A 19,450-nucleotide genomic window follows, 5' to 3' on the forward strand; every position below is an offset into this window, starting at 1 on the left:
CAGGGTCATATGAATGTAGCCGGAAAATAAAAAAGCTCTCAGACCTACATGACAGATCAATACAACAGACCACATCAGTGACGCATCAGTACACTGCAAGTACCACAATACTTAGCATGATGATACAGACGTTTACAGGTAACAGTGTCAGTCACGGTGAACTGCTAATTGTTTCCGCCTGAGATGCTGTGGGCTTGAAGCTTGAAGCTGAGTTAATTAGTGGATGCTGCAAAGTAATAGCTGGGAATGGGGATCCCTTCAGATTGTAAAGGAGGATAAAAACAGGATGGGTTTATGTACGTGTGAGAGGCTCTTTTTATTTGCCATTGTGTCCTTATTGGTCTAAAAAATAAAGATATAATCACTTTATATATGCCGTCTGATGCTCTTTTTGATTTTATGTATATGAAATAATAAATATCCAGAGGTGTCAATTCCAGGTTCAGAAAGTAAAAGTCCTCACCAGGATTTTGCTCAAGCTTGCTAGATTTTCTAATTAGTTTAATCCAGGTGAAATTAGTGGAATCAACACAATCCATGAAGCCTGAGCAAAATTCTGGTGAGGACTTTTACTTTCTGAACCTGGAATTGACACCTCTGTAAATATCTCGGTAAAAGGTAAATAAGCTGACAGATTGAGCATGCGCTCCGTTTTGCGTGGAAATTCTCTTTTTGTCCATTAGATGGTGGTACAACGCTACATAATGAATATTTTGATATCACCGATATCAATAATCGAAAGCCATGTTCTAAACATCTTGATCTTCTTTAAACATGATCTTAACACACACACACACACACACACACACACACACACACACACGCGTGCAAAACTACGATATAATTGATACGTGGTTATAATAGGCTAAATAGGCTTTAGGCTATACAATTCTGCAGCTCTATAAACTCGTATTGGCTGTTGTTCCTTTGCTAGAGTTGTTGTGTTCCCTTTTAAAGTATTTATGTTTGCCTACATTACATTTAATTTCTTACCTCACGGTTACGTTGTTATGTTTCTTTATCTATGACATTGTTAGTTTTAATACGTTTGTTCTGCCCGCCTGGGCATTTCTGTTGACAGCATACACAACAGTATACACAACTCTAAACTGATTTGGCCTTACATGTCTGGAAATGTCTGTCTTTCCTAGTTTTGTACAAAAGGCAAAGACAGAAGCTCCTAACTGAAGATCAAACGGTTGGAGGAAGAGCTGCTGTGGGCTGTTGGTATATAGTGTGTTTATGTTATTAGTTTTGGCAATTATAATTGTTTTCTAATTATACTAATAGAAAAGTCATAATTTTAACAAGAGCATTTAATAATTATTAAGCATTTTAATATTTTTTGTTTAAATAGAAGTTCCTGTCAAAGCCAAAAAGTCTTGATGCAATAAACACATTTATGTGGTACTTTTATGCATTTAAAACCTACAAACGGGTCGGTCACTTCCTAGAGGAAGGTTAATATCTCTGGGCCGGGTCGAGCTTCAGGGCTGTGTCTTGCTGGAATGTTATGATTAGTAGTGGATTAACAGAGGACTAACTGTGGAGTGATTGAAGACTGTACGAGTTAAATTTTAATGTTTGTTAAACCCGCTTTCTTGAATACCCCCCTACCCAGCTCATTATTGTTATTATTATTATTATTATTATTATTATTATTATTATTATTATTATTATTATTATTATCATCGTTGTTGTTGTTGTTATACATGTACAGAGCGGGTATCATTGTTGCTGCTTTTAGCGCCCTCTGGCATTTTGGTGTAAAACTGCAGGGAAGTGCAAAATGAAACACTGTAACGAGTGTTTGCTAGTTTATGTAAGATCTCTTTAAGCATTACTTTAAACACTACAAACGCATTGATGGAAACACTCTATAATTAACAAATATTTTTGTAAATAAACCTGTACCAATAAAATCATTTTGATATTTTGATATTTGATATATATGTATTTTACATTTGATTAGGACTGCGCACATGTCTGTGGGACTTCATGAGCAAGGCCAGGTGACCGGAGTTCAATAAAAGCCACAGGACTAATGGACACCCATTACAATATTAGTTATTAACATTGTAAGGTCAGCAGATGTTCAGAATTGGAATTTTATGGGGTCTGTTGTCATATAATTTTACCTGAATGTGACATTTAACTGGGAACGAGTTAGCATCTTCAGTGGTGTGTTGTGTATTTCTACAAGTACATTTTCTGTAGGTTTTGTTTTGAAGTGCAGTTTTGCATCTCCCGAACGCTTTACATATACATACTCTTAACTGTAATGTGCATAGATAAATATACTCTCACTAAATAAACGTATTCACCTGAGCCCAGTAGTTACGTATTGTGTTTTATTCTCGTGAAGAGGCGGGAAACACTGGGGCTCATAAAAGAGCTCCTCAGTTGTGGAGTTCATGCTCGTCTCTGGCGAGGCGGAGAACTTGTGCATCTCCACAGCGCCGCGACAAGGTAAGACGGTTATTATCATGTATTAAACCCTCTCTATAGCCATCAGTATTTTTGTTCATTTTGTAGTTCTGTTAGAATGTTTTTAATGTTATTTGTCAAGCGTTATTTTCTGGTGCCGAAGTGTAATAATTTGAAACAGTAAGTTCTAGTAAGATCTAAGCCAGATACACTCATGTTTGTAACGTTAATGTAGCTCACACAGCTTGGGGCGCGTTTACACCGCCGTAGGTGAACACAACCTGGACACAATTTAAGTAACTGCCTTTAAATTCGGTTTGGCTTACAACATAAGACCAGAAAGCCCAAATAATAAGTATCCACCTTTAGTGCGGGTGTAGAGTAGTTAGGTATTCAGTTGAGGTATTCGGTTATGTATTAGCTAGCTAGGGAAACGAGGAAAACCCGGTAGCAGCTCGTGTTTGGCACGCTGCCTAGCCAGCTACCTCATCTCCACTTTATCAGAGTATTTATTGTACAGCTAGAAAATAAAGATATGCTTTGAAGGTCGGTCGCAAAGGGGCGATTCAACGAATGAATACGAGTCAGCCAGCGAGCAAGTTATCCCTCTCGACAAAGTAAGAGGGCTGAATGAAACATGTGAGCGTTAGCGTTGCTCCTAATGGTGACCTGAAGATGGATGTCGGGTGACTGACGCAACATCCACGTTGAAGGCTGTCAAACGTCTTCAGATACGACCAACCGTAGCCAGAAGGAGTAGACTGAACTCAACAACGTTCAAAAGCTGTAATTTGTGTTACTAAATATGTGAGAATAGATTTTTTCGTTACACAGGTATAGGGTGATAATAAACTTAATGTTTAGCTGCAGCCAAATAAGATAAGGAAGGCACCGAACCTCATCGTGTAGGCGTTCAGGTATGCTGTGGTCGATGGCATACATTCATCCTGTGAAAAGTCAGTCCGGTTTGTATTTAAGTGTTAATGTTTTTTTTCCCACCTGCAGAAATGTGTACTTGATTGCATTGGTAGCAAAGTACTATGTGATTTTGTTCCTATTTCTTATCTTTTTTTGAGGAAGCTTTTGAGTATAAGAAGTTTGTTTCTCTCCTGACTAAATATTTGTTTGACATGTAAGTAGAACATGAAATATAACCACCACTGCGGTGATCCTGGCTCCACCGTTCTCCACTGTTTCTAAGTCCTGTTTGTTTTTTCCTCCTTCTTCTCCCACCCCTTTCTTTATTTTCTCCTAGTGATCAAATATCCAGAGGCCCTTCTTATAGCGAGGTCATGGGGAAACCAGGGGACACAAACTCAGTCGCCTCCATGCGCCTGAAACAGGAAATCTCTCTGTTGCACGGCGTCTCCCTCATCGTGGGCAATATGATTGGCTCTGGAATTTTTATATCCCCAAAGGGCGTGTTGCTCCACACGGGGTCTTTCGGCCTGTCGCTGGTGGTGTGGGCTATTGGCGGCATCTTCTCTGTCTTTGGTGCCCTGTGTTATGCGGAACTTGGCACCACGATCCGCAAGTCGGGTGCGAGTTATGCCTACATCCTGGAGTCCTTCGGAGGCTTCCTGGCTTTTATTCGCCTGTGGGCATCGCTGTTGATCGTGGAACCAGCTTGCCAGGCTGTCATTGCTCTCACCTTCTCCATCTACCTCGTCCAGCCGTTCTACAACACCTGCAGTGCTCCAAACGATGCGGTTCGCCTCATCGCAGCTGTCATTGTAGGTGAGTTATCTGTGCTCAGAAATACACCTGTGTTATTTCACTTGGTTCATAGAATAGGTTTGTGCTTATTTCCTCGAATGAATAACAGTGTAAACTGCTGAGTAGGTCATGGTCAGCTGTCAAGACATAATGACTGAGTCCAGGCTTCTTAATGTGTGGTACGTGGATGGTGTGAAATTTTTCATAAACCAGTGCAGTCCCAGGAATATCATACTATGTGCAGATAACAGCATTTTGGCATTGAATTGGAAAAGCATTGTTAATGTATTCAAGCAGGTAATGAACTCACGCATTGTGCATACTACGAACAACAGCTACGTAATGAACTCAGACACTGAGCGTACTATGAACAACAGCTACGTAATGAACTCAGACACTGAGCACACTACGAACAACAGCTACGTAATGACAAAGGGACACCAAACTGAGGTACTGCACGTTTACTGAACACAGGAGAAGGGCAACTAAGAAATAACACATGTGGGAACAAAACTACAGGACACAATGAACAAGAATACGTAAATTCTAACGGGAGACATGACCCCGGGTAGAAACACGAAGATGAAGATTCTAGAAAGGATAGCTACATACACTTAAGAACAGAACAACAAGCAACACTAAGGAAGCACCGACAACACTGTTGGCAAAGCAAGAGAGGAAAGGAACAAGCAGATAACTCATAGACAATAGACCGGCAGGGTACAGGGATTAACATGTTCAGCAAAACTAATGTAAAGAAACCAACAGGTATACATCCAGGGTATAAAAGACTAGTGAAATGAGTGGACCAAAACATAGAAACATACATACAATGAACACTCAGATAAACAGGAACAATCTATGAACCTCCAGGGTATTATCTAAGACCAGGGAAGAGCACACAGTAAGGGTAACCATTTCATCCCTAGGAGCTAAGAAACAGAATCACAGAAACACCAAGAAGAAATACATTTACTGAGCGAATACACCATGAGATTGTGTACAAGTAAAGAGTGAGACAGAACTGACGTGACAAGCTTATACATCGACCATTAACCATTGATCACTCTAGTTACGTTACTCCACAGTCACAGTCTTCCATCACTCCAATTATCTTCCATCACTAGTAACGTTACTCCACAGTCACAGTCTTCCATCACTCCACAGTTAGTCTTCCATCACTCCATAGTTACAGTCTTCCATCACTCCAGTTATCTTCCATCACTCCATAGTTACAGTCTTCCATCACTCCACAGTTACAGTCCTCTGTAAGATTTCAGCAAGACACAGCCGTGATTCTGCATGGAATCTTACTCTATATAATCCTCATTATACTCTTTTATTGTTCCTGCCCAACAGAAATATTCACCAAGTTTCTGGATGATGGTTTAGTCCTTACCTACACATATTAAAGGCTCTTAATACTTTCTACAAATCCTTGAATGCCTGAAAGAACAAATGTAAGCTGCCAACCTTTTTATAATGGACATAAAATGTGTATATGCGGTCATCCCTAATGAAGGTGGTTTGAGAGATTTAAAACAGACCTGAGAAGAAGCCTACCACACAAGACTGAGAACTGCTCAGAACTGCTTCACCTTTGACTCCAAGTACTACTTACAAATAATAATAAAAATCTTATAGTCATAATAAAAATAATAAAATTAAAATAATAGAAATCTTATCGTTATTTGTATAGCACCTTTCATACATACATGCAACTCAAAGTGATTTACAGACAATTTATAACATATTAAAATAAGTTTATATAACAAGGGAGGGTGAGGCAGGATGCCAACACAAGATGGCTGTTTTAACAATGGTTTAATTCTAATTACCTATAGCACGATTAGCACTAGCAAACAACACGTATAACGATGCTCAGAGACTGAGACCAAACAAATGCTCACATTATCTAGACACAAGTGTAACATATTACACAAAATAGACAAGAGACGGGTGAGCCAAATGACACAAATGAAGACACACACATCCACACCCACAAACACACACACACAACCACAAACACACAGACACACCTATAAACACACACACAGACACAGATGAACCCGAGGGAGGAGTCAGGAGCATTTCCTGACAGTTTAAAGATGAATGAACAATAAAAAAAAATTAAAATATAAATAGAAGAAAACAAACATAAAAATCTAATTCTAATTTAAATGAAATAATTTAATAAAATGATAAAATTATAGAAATTCCCAAAAGAAATGTCAATCTAAACAGGAAGGTTTTGAAGCTCTTCTTGAAGGTGCACAGGAATTAAATGTGTCTGTACTCCTCAGGAAGAGAGTTCCAGAACCTTAGGCCATAGTTGCTAAAAACACCCTCTCCAATCTTTAACTGGGTTTTAGGAATCACCAGTAGATTACTATTTGAAGACCTGAGATACCTGACTGGAACACCATGAGATCGTGTACGGGAGCATAAGTAAAGAGTGAGACAGAACAGACGTGACAAGCTCATACATCGACCATTGACCCACACTGAACCTCAGACACAGAGGATAAGTACTGAACAAAATCATAAGGAGAAACAAGGAACAGCTGGGACAGAAGACATAGACGGGACCAGGCCAAAGGGGAAAAACTCTCTCCAATCTTTAACTGGGTTTTAGGAATCACCATTAGATTACTGTTTGAAGACCTGAGAGACCTGACTGGAACATATCTAACAATCATTTCACTAAGGTAAAGAGGAACAAGGCCATGAAGACATTTAAAACCATTACCAGAACCTTAAAATCTATTCTAAATTCTGACAGGTAACTGGTGCTGGTGTAATATGATACTTCTTTCTCCTGCAGGTTAGGACTCTTGCAACAGTATTCTAAACTCTTTGCAGGTGTGAAACAGAGCTCTTTGGGAGAGCAGACAAAACAGCATTACAATTAATCTAACCTTGATGTGATAAATGCATGGACAAGTTTCTCACTATCAGCTGGAGAGAGCATGTCTCGGACCTTAGCGTTATTTCGAAGGTGAAAGTAAGCTGTCCAGCACGTAGTCATGACGTGTGATTTAAAGCTGGTCTCATTATCAAAGTGATGCTTAAGTTCTTAACACATTGTTTGGCCTTCAGATTTATTTTATATAAAAACGTCTGAGCCTTACTTTGTGACCCACTACCAAGAACAAGTACCTTGGTCTTCTCTTTAAGTTGCAGCAAAAAATAATTAGCCATCCATGTCTTTATATCTCCTAGGCATTCAAACAGTGAGGTAATTGATGTAAGGGCTTTAGTTTCTAAAAAAATGTAAAGTTCAGTGTCCTCTGCATATTGATGATAACTAATATCATGTTTCTTAATGATATAGGCAATGAAGGCATAAGGAGGTTAAACAGTAAAGGCCTAAGAATTGATCCTTGTGGGACCCCGCAAGTTATTTCTTGATGTGTGAAGGAAGAAGTACCTAATGCAATATAATAATCACGCCTAATTTGATAAGATCTAAACCAGTCTAAGACTCAGCCACTAAGACATTCCCAGTTCTGGAGACGATGAAGCAGGATTTTATGATAACTGGAGTTGGTTGGGTATTAAAATGGGACAGTCCTCTTCTCACTTCTATACTAGAATTTGAAGACCTCCAACTGTTCATGTCTTCATTCTCCACCCAACTGTGGAATATGATATTTCCTGGCATGAAGATAAATTTTTTGGATGTTTCAGTGAAGTTTGGAAATTCTTGTTTAAATACCATCATCTGTTGTAAACCTATGGACTCTTATTCCTATTTGCAATACAACTGTTCTACATTCCAAGTCTAGCAAAAAAAAACATCCCTCGCTCACAGCTATAAAGACTTAAGTGCATTTGCAGTGAACATGAAGACTTCCTGCAGAATATAAGATGAATATTTTCAGAACTGTGGGTTTCACTTGGGTTTTTCGAAGGTGCTGTATTCATTCGTTCATTCACAAGTTGCAACAGTTTTACCTGTTCAGAGACTTTGGTGCTGACTTATTCTACAAATACAAATAAAACAGTAGTTGAAATACTTATACACTTCAGATTCTTCCAGGATGATGCAGATACCTCCCTTTTTAATGATCCTCCATTAATCTTCTACAGATGAGTCAACGTCAGACACATCAAAATGTTCCAGGGTGTTCGGTGGAATTGAGGTGCGGACTCTGTGCCTGCCATTTGTGTTCCACCACACCAGACCAGTCAAACCATCTTGTTTGTACTCAGGAGCACGGTCATGGTGGAACATAAGGGGCCTTCGACAAAGTTTGAAGCATTACTTTTTTGTATTCCTTGGTTCTATAGGGCCTGGCCCATACACAGAAAAACCAGGTCATAATCCCTCCTGCACCAACATGCATGTCAGTAGGTAGTATTTTCCTGGTACCTACTCGAAACACAAGTCAGACTGTAAGATATTGAAGCATGATTCATCACTCCAGAGAACATGTTTTCAGTGCTACAGAGTTTAGTGGTGATGAGAGTTACATCACTCCTGAAAGAGTTTGTCATTGCATATCGGTATCTTGGGTTTGTGTAGTGCTGCTTGGCCATGGAACCCTATTTCTTGACACTCGGTTCTTTACTGATGCTTCCAGTGCCAGTCTTGAATTCTGAATCAACAAATGATGGGTGTTTATTTACCAAATACATGTTTCAGCGCTTGTTCTGTGAATGTGCATGGTGCATGGTCTACCATTTTGTGGCACAGCCACTGCTCTTAAACTGTTTCATTTAAACCAGCATAAATGGGAAAAAAAATACTCATCAATTTTACAGTTTAATAATTTTTTTTAGTCTGACCTGTGATTATGTATAACCATGCAGTTATTTAATTGTGAGGTCAGTATTGCACAAACACATTTAATTTGGTAGCAGTGTGTGATATGTATCACATACTGTAATATGTATGAATTATGTAGAACATGGTGAAGAAGTTGCAGTGCAAAAGATCAGAAGCAAATTTTTTTGTGATTTCTCTTGAAAGCAGTCAGAATATTCCTTAGTAGTCTTCTGAAATTCCAAAGAAGACATAAATGTTCTTAAGTGTCTTAAAGTTGATTCTGGAATGTGGTATAACTTGTTAGCAAGTGTGTTGAGGAGATAATGGCTACACCACTTCACAATTAACTCGTTGCGTTTGCTCCATTGTTGTTTTCCATTGCCCGGGTTAAACAATTCATGCATTATCCCAAGTTGAGGGGGAAATTTGTTTAGTTAATAGGAGCTAATATTCAGAGAAAGGATACAACTTCTTGGACATGAGTCAGTAGTGTAATGCGTTAACTACAACACACCTCTTAGACACTCCTATAAAAACAAATGTTGACAGTTACATTTAACGTCTGTATCACAGAGACAATGTGTATAGCTGTGCACGCCGTCTCTAGATGTAAACTATAGTTTTTATTAATGAAGACAGACGGGATAGGTACAGCATAATCATGAAGGAAAAGGGAAGCTGTAGTTAAGGGGTAGACACCCGTAAGGTCTGGGACGTTTGGAAGGAAGGAGGCAAGGGTGACAGTGGTGCATCTCTAATCTCCATAATAACCCAAGCACAGCAATAGGGGGCGCAACAGGAACTACAAAATAACAAGGCGCTCTGTTGAATGTGCAGCACTGGTTCACTGGGCCTGTTTATATAGGGAAGGGGAAGAGGAGAACAGGGAACAGGTACAGGTGGGTGTGTCAGAGGTGTGTGATTGTGATCAAGGGAGTGGTTAAGGGTGTGTATGGGCGTCGCTCTCGAGCTACAGGGCCAGCTCACCTCGAAAACACCCAGATGAATGATCAGAATGTTCAAATTGAGGTCACATGCAGTAAATCATAAATTGTCCAAATGTGTGTGTCAGCATTTCAAAAAGGGCTGACTATTCTGAAGGCCATAAAGTCTGCTTATGATCAAGATATTATTTAGATTTTTATCTTGTATACACATGATATGATATTGCCCCCCCCTCTCTCTCTCTCTCTAGCTCTCTTAACATTTGTGAACTGTATGAGAGTAAAGTGGGGCGCCATCCTGCAGGTCATCTCCACGGTAGCCAAAGTCCTGGCTCTTATCGTCATCATCATTGCAGGGTTTATCATACTGGCCCAAGGTACATGTGATTTACAACATTCACATTTTCAACGTTAAGTGTAATCCAACTTCCTGGTAATCGTTTTTTTTTTCAGAATTTTAAGGAGGAACTCTGTTAATGGTAGAAAAGTTAAATATAAATCTAATTTCCTGATGATGAATTACAGAATTAAAGGGCAGAGGATGGTGGTAGGCTATTTAAGAAAAATATCACCTTACGCTAAATAGATAATAGGATGCTAAATCAGATAATTAGTACTTTCTGCAGATAGTAACTGTTTCTGCCTGTGGATGGTGTTGTAGGAAAGGCGATGAACTTTGAGAACTCCTTTGAGAAGTCGAAGCTGAACGCGGGGGACATGGCGCTGGCCCTGTACGCCGCCCTCTACTCCTACTCTGGCTGGGACACCCTCAACTTCATCACCGAGGAGATCAAGAACCCAGAGAGGTGGGGCTACAGTGGCTTCTTCAAATCACCGCCTATCATCTCCCTTATCTAATCACCCGCCCCAAACACTCGTCAGACCTGAAACAGGGCAGAAGACATTTCGCCCTTTGCTCAGATCTCGGTGATGAATTGACATTTTATGGTAGCATATTATACACCAGTATAACTGTCTTTTTGGGTTACCGTTTTTATTTCCCCAGAAATCTGCCTCTGTCAATAGCGATCTCCATGCCCATCGTTACGGTGATCTACCTCCTGACGAACGTTGCTTATTACACAGTGTTGGATATGGACACCGTTCTGAACAGTGAGGCTGTGGCCGTGGTGAGTCGCTCTGTTCTTCTGATACATGGGCTGCCATAGGATAAGGCCTGTTGAAGATGAGACTACATCGGGATAGCCTTTCTTTTACATCTTTCTGATGTGTGCTGTCTGTCTCTGTCTTTGTCTACACATGAAGTGATAGATGTTAAACAAGATTCTCTCTCTCTCTCTCTCTCTCACACACACAGACACACACACACACACACACACACACACACACACACACACACAACATAGTTAACTCCATAAAGTCATGATCCTGGTCATAATTGGCAGCAGATGTTCAATGCATTTCAGATTTGATTGTTTTATCTGATCCAGTGAAGCTTCAGGCAGTTGTGTGTCTCTAGAGGCTCTGTTGTTATCTACCACATGCCCCGTTGCCTAGCAATTAACCCGGTGCATCCCGATATCGTACACCTTAGTAACTGTCTTTTAAAGCTTGTTTTTCTAGAAAGATGCTAGTTTCAAAGTTGAATTCAGTGACTGCTTACAATAAAGTTTGTCATACAAAGCTCTTGTTGACATGGCTAACCCAGGCTTGTTGACTTATCTGCATTAGTTCCTGTCTTACTGTCTCTCTGTGAAATCTGCATGACCCGTATGCGCCCTCTGTGTACAGACGTTTGCTGACAGCGTCCTGGGCTGGGCACGCTGGTTGATCCCCATCTCTGTTGCCATCTCTTGCTACGGAGGCCTCAACTCCTCCATCATTGCTGCCTCCAGGTGGGTGAATACCTGCAGGGCGCATAACATCTTAACGCAGCGTCCTGCCAGGGTCCAGGCTAAGACACTCTACATAGGAACAGCGTGTGTTAGCCTGAAAAAAAATCACTGCAGAAGCCCTTCCTACTACCTCGGAGAACAAAGGGCTGTCATCATGTTTTTATTGGAGTTTATTTAAACCAAGATTATTCTTATACCCTTTTGAATGACTTAAATAACCAGTCGTTGATTTTACTAAATGCAAATTCAACAGAATTGAGCAGCCGTTGAGTAGCGTGATTTGTTCTTTCCCCCCCAGGCTGTTTTTCGTAGGTTCGCGGGAGGGCCATTTACCCAACGTTTTGTCCATGATTCACGTTAAGCGTTATACACCCATCCCTGCTCTGCTCTTCAACGTGAGTGAACACAGGACACATCTGGTTTTTTTTCCAAACATATGTTCAAGTAACCCTTCCCCTGCAGAAACTGCATTCTTGAACATGGGCCTGTGTGTGTGTGTGTGTGTGTGTGTGTGTGTGTGTGTTCCCTAGGGTGCCATGACCTTACTTTACCTGTTTGTGAGGGATGTATTCCAACTCATTAATTACTTCAGCTTTAATTACTGGCTGTTCATTGGCCTCTCCATAGCCAGTCAGATCTACCTGCGCATAAAGGCTCCAGAGATGCCCCGCCCTGTCAAGGTGAGTTCTTGCTCTTTTGCCCAGGCTTCTCTGTATATTCATTAGACTGCATTGACAGCACGTGTGTGTGTGTGTGTGTGTGTGTGTGTGTGTGTGTAGTTGAGTCTGTTCTTTCCCATAGTGTACTGTGTGTGCACTGTTTTCCTGGTGGTGGTACCACTCTACAGTGACACAGTGAACTCTCTGGTGGGGATTGCAGTGGCTCTTTCTGGAGCTCCAGTCTACTACCTGTGTGTGTACCTGCCCGCCAGCTCCAGACCCGCCTTCCTGGGACAAATGCTCAGTGAGTAGCAGTAGTCTGGGGCCGGAATTCATACGTAGTGGCATACTAATCTTTTGGGAGATATCAGCATTGGCCAATGGGGACGCAGACGCTGTCCCAGACACATCCCTGATTAGCACACGGATGATTCACGTGACGTTGGTGCTATCTGTGTACCATTCAGTGGATGGAGTAGGATTGCAAGCAGCTTTGCTTTTTGCCTGTCCAAAAATGGTGAGAACCAGAATTAGTTTTCTGGTTTACGTGCTTAGTTTAGGCTGCGGTGAAAATGTTTTGTCTAGTACGATACAAGGTGTGTAGTCCGTCCCTCTAGCTGTGCCTGCTTCACGTTTGCAGGATTGGCCCTGTAGCTTAGGTGGATTACTGATGTTTTTATAGAACATTCAACTGGTTACATTAAAACTCATGAACAGGTCTGTTTATTAATGCACAAGCAAATCAGAATCTTTACTGTCTGTTAAAGTAGTTTTTGACGGGTAACATGAACATTTGGTTGATGCTTGCCTAAACAAGCTTCTGTTGCTACTAAGCATTGTAGTATAAATGTATAGTATAGTATGTTATCGGAATATAGTTATCGGAAATTGCAAATATAAATGTACTCAATGCAACTCTCGTGTTATGTTCAAGATGAATTCATTGCCAGTATCTCTATGTTTGGCCCTTTGCTGACTGGCTTGTTGCGCATGCTGAACAAGTTTGTCAAGCTTTTGTTTGTTTTTTGCACTTGCTGCTTTGCACGCCCGGCAAAGATATGAGGCTCTGGGTCTCCGGGTCTCTGGGGCTCTGGGTCTCCGGGGCTCTGGGTCTCCGGGGCTCTGGGGCTCTGGTGCTCTGGGGCTCTGGGTCTCCGGGGCTCTGGTGCTCTGGGGCTCTGGGTCTCCGGGACTCTGGGGCTCTGGGTCTCCGGGTCTCCGGGGCTCTGGAGCTCTGGCCAGACAGTAGGTACACGAGCTCCACTCAATGGAGTCTCACGTCTAAAATCCAAACTCTTTTTAGCTTTTCAGTCGGATGTTTTAGAGCAGCTGGGAATCTATTTGTAAATGAGATTAATCACGTTATATGTGCTGACTTTTTTAGATACAGTGGGGAAAATAAGTATTTAGTTCTCCCACTTAAAAAGATGAGAGAGGCCTGTAATTGACATCATAGGTAGACCTCAACTATGAGAGACAAAATGTGAAAAAAAAATGAGAAAATCATTTTGTCTGACTTTTAAAGAATTTATTTGCAAATAATGGTGGAAAATAAGTATTTGGTCACCTACAAACAAGCAAGATTTCTGGCTGTCACTGACCTGTAACTTCTTTTTTAAGAGGCTCCTTTTTCCCCCACTCATCACCTGTATTAATGGCACCTGTTTGAAGTCGTTAACAGTATAAAAAGACACCTGCCCACAACCTCAAACAGTCACACTCCAAACTCCACTATGGTGAAGGCGAAAGAGCTGTCGGAGGACACCAGAAACCGAATTGTAGACCTGCACCAGGCTGGGAAGACTGAATCTGCAATAGGCAAGCAGCTTGGTGTGAAGAAATCTACTGTGGGAGCAATAATCAGAAAATGGAAGACCTACAAGACCACTACTAATCTCCCTCGATCTGGGGCTCCACGCAAGATCTCAGCCCGTGGGGTCAAAATGATCACAAGAACGGTGAGGAAAAATCCCAGAACCACAAGGGGGGATCTAGTGAATGACCTGCAGAAAGCTGGGACCAACGTTACAAAGGCTACCATCAGCAACACACTACGACGCCAGGGACTCAGATCTTGCAGTGCCAGACGTGTCCCCCTGCTTAAGCCAGTCCATATCCAGGCACGTCTGAAGTTTGCTAGAGAGTATTTGGATGTTCCAGAAGAGTATTGGGAGAATGTCATATGGTCAGATGAAACCAAAGTAGAACTATTTGGTAAAAACACAACTCGTCGTGTTTGGAGGACAGTGAATGCTGAGTTGCATCCAAAGAACACCATACCAACTGTGAAGCATGGGGGTGGCAACATCATGCTTTGGGGCTGTTTCTCTGCAAAGGGACCAGGACGACCCGTACAGGTCCGTGTACATGAAAGAATGAATGGGGCCATGTATTGTGAGATTTTGGGTGCAAACCTCCTTCCATCAGCAAGGGCAATGAAGATGAAACGTGGCTGGGTCTTTCAGCATGACAATGATCCCAAGCACACTGCCAGGGCAACAAAGGAGTGGCTTCGTAAGAAACATTTCAAAGTCCTGAAGTGGCCTAGCCAGTCTCCCATCGAAAACCTTTGGAGGGAGTTAAAAGTCCGTGTTGCCCGCTGACAGCCCCAAAACATCACTGCTCTAGAGGAGATCTGCATGGAGTGTGCCAACCTTGTGAAGACTTACAGAAAACGTTTGACCTCTGTCATTGCCAACAGAGGATATACAACAAAGTATTGAGATGAACTTTTGTTATTGACCAAATACTTATTTTCCACCATTATTTGCAAATAAATTCTTTACAAGTCAGACAAAATGATTTTCTCAATTTTTTTTTTCACATTTTGTCTCTCATAGTTGAGGTCTACCTAGGCCGGTAATTGACATCATCTCTCATCTTTTTAAGTGGGAGAACTTGCACAATTGGTGACTGACTAAATACTTATTTTCCCCATTGTAGTATTGAATGTTCCAGTTAGTAATGTGTTCAGGGAAAATATTTTAATTGACATTCATTTTCAATTGTGTATATACACTGCTCAAAAAAATAAAGGGAACACTTAAACAACACAATGTAACTCCAAGTCATCCACACTTCGTATTCAGATAGGAAGCAACACTGATTGTTGTGAATCAATTTCAACTGCTCTTGTGCAAATGGAACAGACAACAGGTAGAAATGAGAGATTTTCAACTGATTTAAAAGATTTTTATTAATTGAGATCTAGGATGTGTTATTTTAGTGTTCCCTTTATTTTTTTGAGCAGTATATATAAAATACCACAGGTTGCTTATGTGTGCTATATGATTCTATGCAATAGTCTACGATTCACAAAAAAGAAGCTAAAGATACTGAACTGATGGTAGTGAGAGTGTGTAGAGATGGAGCTATTAGGACACCAACATCTCCCGTCAGCCTAATAGTCACAGCAGTAACAACAGCTTACGCTATATGTCATCATTGGATCAAATATCATCATGCTATCATTGAATTGCAAAGTTTGTTAAGATTTAAAACACAGTGGGATATGTGATGACATGTTTGTATGACATGTTTGTTGGACCAGTAACATACTAACTAGTTGTTGACCACCAGGGCCATGTCAACATTAGAAACATTTGAAACAACCATATGCCCCTTATTTTGTGACAGAATGGTGAGGCTACAGATGCAGTAAAGGGCATTTTCAGACTCTTAATTCTTCGGAACCAAGGTTTGGTTAGAAAGAATGAAAAGTTAATCAGTTAAATATGTTCTTGGACAAATCGGTATTTACAAAATACCGTTGATCTGGTTTGAGAAGCTGAGCAGCTAAGAAAAAAATACTATTTAAAATATTGTCTGTTTGTCAGGCCCACACTGAAGTAATATCAGGTACAATTTTTCTTCTAAATACTGAAATGGACTTTAAATCTTACTAACAGTGAGGAATGCAGATTTCTAATGCAGGTCTCTAAGCTGGGCTTTCTGTAAGCTCTTTTAATATGAATAGGGTTCCACATGTCCCTGGTGTTTCAGCCTTAATGCCATTAGGTTGCAAGCAAATTCTCTCTTTGCTCTAATTACAGAGCAAAACATTGGTCTTCAATACATGTATTTATGTTCTTACGATGGTTCTTTTGGATTGATGTTGTCAAAAGAACTTTGAGATTTGACAGGTTTGAGATTACATGCAGGAGCACTTATGTGAACTTTAAGGTTGTTGTGTTGGCTGCCATCTAAATGGACTAATTGAAGATTTGTGATAGACAATTTCATGTAATATAATGAGCCAATAAGCACCTTCTACAAACTTTCTTTGTTTCAGATGTGGTCTCATTGTACACACAGAAGCTGTGTGTCTGCTGTGTGGCGGACCCCAGCCTTGACCTCGACAACCTACCTGAAATGGATAAAACTGAATGATCATAAAGGCCCAGACTGTTCCATTCCAGCTAATTCAGGGAACCATGGTTTTAATAATTTTAATATCTTATGGTGATTTATACATATTTTAGCCTCCAATCTCAGTGACCATAGACTCAGGTGAATGCTAAGATAACACTATAACAGATGAGAGCACCTGATTGAACACACACACACACTCACAAATCTCACTGATTTTTGTCCCGGACAAGTGCGTCATTTATACCAACTGCATATCCACATCAGTAAAGATTACTAGGCCTTTTACCTTCTGTGAAACTAGCCATAAAATAACCTCAGGTTAAATGAATCCTTTGAAAATCAATGTGTGTATATATTCTGTCATATCCTGTGCAAAAGGAGCTTTTTTTCCCTTAAATGTAGAGGTACTCGAAGCATTTAGTTTTGCTGTATATGGCACAAAGATGACTGTAGATAAGTTATAAACATTTTTATTTGCTATATTTATTCAGGTGATTATGTTGGTGGGCAATATAGTTTATATTTGAATTATTTATTTTGTTATTTTGGTCTTGCATTTGATGCTCTGTACTAACATTTGTGCCCTTTTTTACCACCAAAAGCCTTTTCTGGGAGACAGATGTCATACTGTGTTTTCTAGTCGTGAACAGCATATGTAAATTTTTTCAAGGTGACAGCAATGCAGATTTTGAGTAGCCACTCCCACCTCTGTAATTTATGCTGAGATTTCTTATCCCGTGCAAATGGGTCAAATATTGTACATACATCCTGTAGTAAAATTACATTATGATTAGATACATAATGTAAGATCTCCAATCCATATCTCATGTCAGCATCAAATTAAATGCCACAGAGTATTTCCTACATCACTTTATACCATTCCTGTCCATCCGTACTGACCAAAGACCGGCCGTGGGCACCATCTTTGTCTCAGACTGCAGGATTTAGTTGAACACACCCATTTTATCTTAAGAGAATCTGTATAGTAAAGCTGTATGTGTTATTCAGCAGGTCTTTGGCTCTCCAGTAATAGTCTTGTACAACCTGAATCTGGGTTTCCAGACCTCAGATCTTCTCAGACACTCTTGATTCTCTTCCAACTCCCAGCACAACTAAACACGTTCATTTCAGTGGCCACTGTGACTGGGTTGTGAACCTCTGACCAAAGCCATTATTATTTATTTCATTATGAAAAACAAATAGCAATATATTCAGATTTTATTGCAGTTTGGTACACATTAGTGAGCAGCTATAACTCAAAGCTATATGGAGGAAGAGACAGGAAGGACTCCCTTGCTTTTATCTAAACTGTTGTAAGTTTTAGAACATTCTTAGTGCTTCCTACACTCTTTTTTTATCTTGTTTTTATCATATTGTGACTTTTTAAAGAAAAGAGTTTCTACCTCTGTTCTCTGACCTGATAGCAATAGAATCATGTTTATAACAAGACCTTGTTTTAAAATGGTTTACTAGTGGTTTGAGAAGAGGTTACGTTATAAAATGGCCTTCATCCTGTTCTTCCGCCTGGAATTCTGTAATCTTACGCCGCCTCCTGATTTTGTGTTCTGTAGTATGAAGAGCGATTTTGTGAAACAGAAAATGTAACCTCTTATCGTACTGCATGCGGTAAGAGTACTGTATGGTTACCACACATACCTCCTGTGAAGGTGATGACCAAAGTCATAGCACAACTAAACTGTTTATATTGAGTCACATTGAGCTGTTTCCCATCATATTTGTACATTTGTAACTCAGTGTAAGTTCATGTGCGTGCTTCAGACGAAGTTTAGTATAACTAGTAGAGTAGATGGGTCTACCTCAGAATCATGACATGTAATCAAATATTCAAAATATTCCAGTCCAATATTGTCAGGTCACTGTTTTTCTGTGGTGGATATGTCACCATTTCACAACGTGAGCTTTTACATTTTCTATGCATTTCACCTGTGCAATTTTAAACTTTTTTTTTTTTTTGCAACTCTTTGACTGAGTTGTGTTTTTCTATTTTAGAATTGTATGTACCAAATGATAATAAACATGATAAACTAGGCTATACATCGGTTGTCATTTATGAATGTAGTGAATGGGTAAGTCCTCTAGAGGTCACCATAGTCATCACAATCATCACAGTTCAGAGGCAGATCTGGTTTATAATTGTCTTGAATTTACAATTGGCTCTCCAGGACATGGGAGATTAAGAGTTCTACTTTGTTCAGACGTGTTGTGTGTAATGTTTACTTGACAACAATTCACTTGGTTTGTATATAGGCATTGTCTAGCTTCTTGAAACATGATCTTTTAACCCATCTACAGAAGCTGTTACCTGACCAGCTCTGAGATGTACAGGAACAGTAGTAACAAGGTTATATAAGGATATATTTAGTATTTGAATGAGTTTCATTCCATGCTGGGATGCATTTATTCAGAATACTCCAAGTGGTAATGTGTATAAATTAACCTTTTATCCAACGCTCCCCTTCTAGGAGACTCGGAGTCGTATTTCAGTGTGAGTGTCCATGTTCCTGTTCTCAGATGCTGGCCGTGAATAAGATCAGCTCTTTGGGCCGAGGTAGCTTAGGCTCTGCCTGTAGTACCCTGAGCTGTGGGGTGGTGGTGGGTGGGTTAGATTCCCCTGACTCATGCATAAAATATAGAGCTGAGGTATCACAAACAGCACGGAGGAGAGGAGAGACGCACACACAGCCC

General features: G+C 40.3%; 1 protein-coding gene across 2 annotated transcripts; it reads left to right on the forward strand.

Moving 5' to 3' along the window:
- Window positions 1–2,376: 2,376 nt before the first annotated feature.
- Window positions 2,377–18,799, forward strand: LOC143516800 (Y+L amino acid transporter 2). Of its 2 annotated transcripts, none has more exons than XM_077008639.1 (10): window positions 2,377–2,469; window positions 3,683–4,164; window positions 10,110–10,235; window positions 10,520–10,664; window positions 10,865–10,988; window positions 11,611–11,714; window positions 12,013–12,109; window positions 12,245–12,394; window positions 12,494–12,677; window positions 16,665–18,799. In XM_077008639.1, exons 2-10 carry the CDS (start codon window positions 3,720–3,722, stop codon window positions 16,760–16,762), a joined length of 1,473 nt encoding a protein of 490 aa, XP_076864754.1. In that variant the 5' UTR covers window positions 2,377–2,469; window positions 3,683–3,719; the 3' UTR covers window positions 16,763–18,799. The 2 variants fall into 2 exon arrangements, with proteins under 2 accessions (XP_076864754.1, XP_076864755.1); XM_077008640.1 differs by lacking the exon at window positions 2,377–2,469 and adding an exon at window positions 3,364–3,383.
- The last annotated feature ends 651 nt before the right edge of the window (window positions 18,800–19,450 follow it).

Source organism: Brachyhypopomus gauderio, chromosome 6 (assembly GCF_052324685.1).
Source record: "Brachyhypopomus gauderio isolate BG-103 chromosome 6, BGAUD_0.2, whole genome shotgun sequence".
Lineage (NCBI taxonomy): Eukaryota > Metazoa > Chordata > Actinopteri > Gymnotiformes > Hypopomidae > Brachyhypopomus > Brachyhypopomus gauderio.

What these genes read in the sequence shown, in the direction of transcription:
- LOC143516800 (XM_077008639.1), top strand. Translation starts at nt 3,720, where the DNA reads ATGGGGAAACCAGGGGACACAAACTCAGTCGCCTCCATGCGCCTGAAA. An exon ending in TCCCTGCTCTGCTCTTCAAC is followed by an intron (nt 12,110 to 12,244) that starts GTGAGTGAACAC and finishes TGTGTTCCCTAG; the next exon opens with GGTGCCATGACCTTACTTTA. An exon ending in AGATGCCCCGCCCTGTCAAG is followed by an intron (nt 12,395 to 12,493) that starts GTGAGTTCTTGC and finishes GTGTGTGTGTAG; the next exon opens with TTGAGTCTGTTCTTTCCCAT.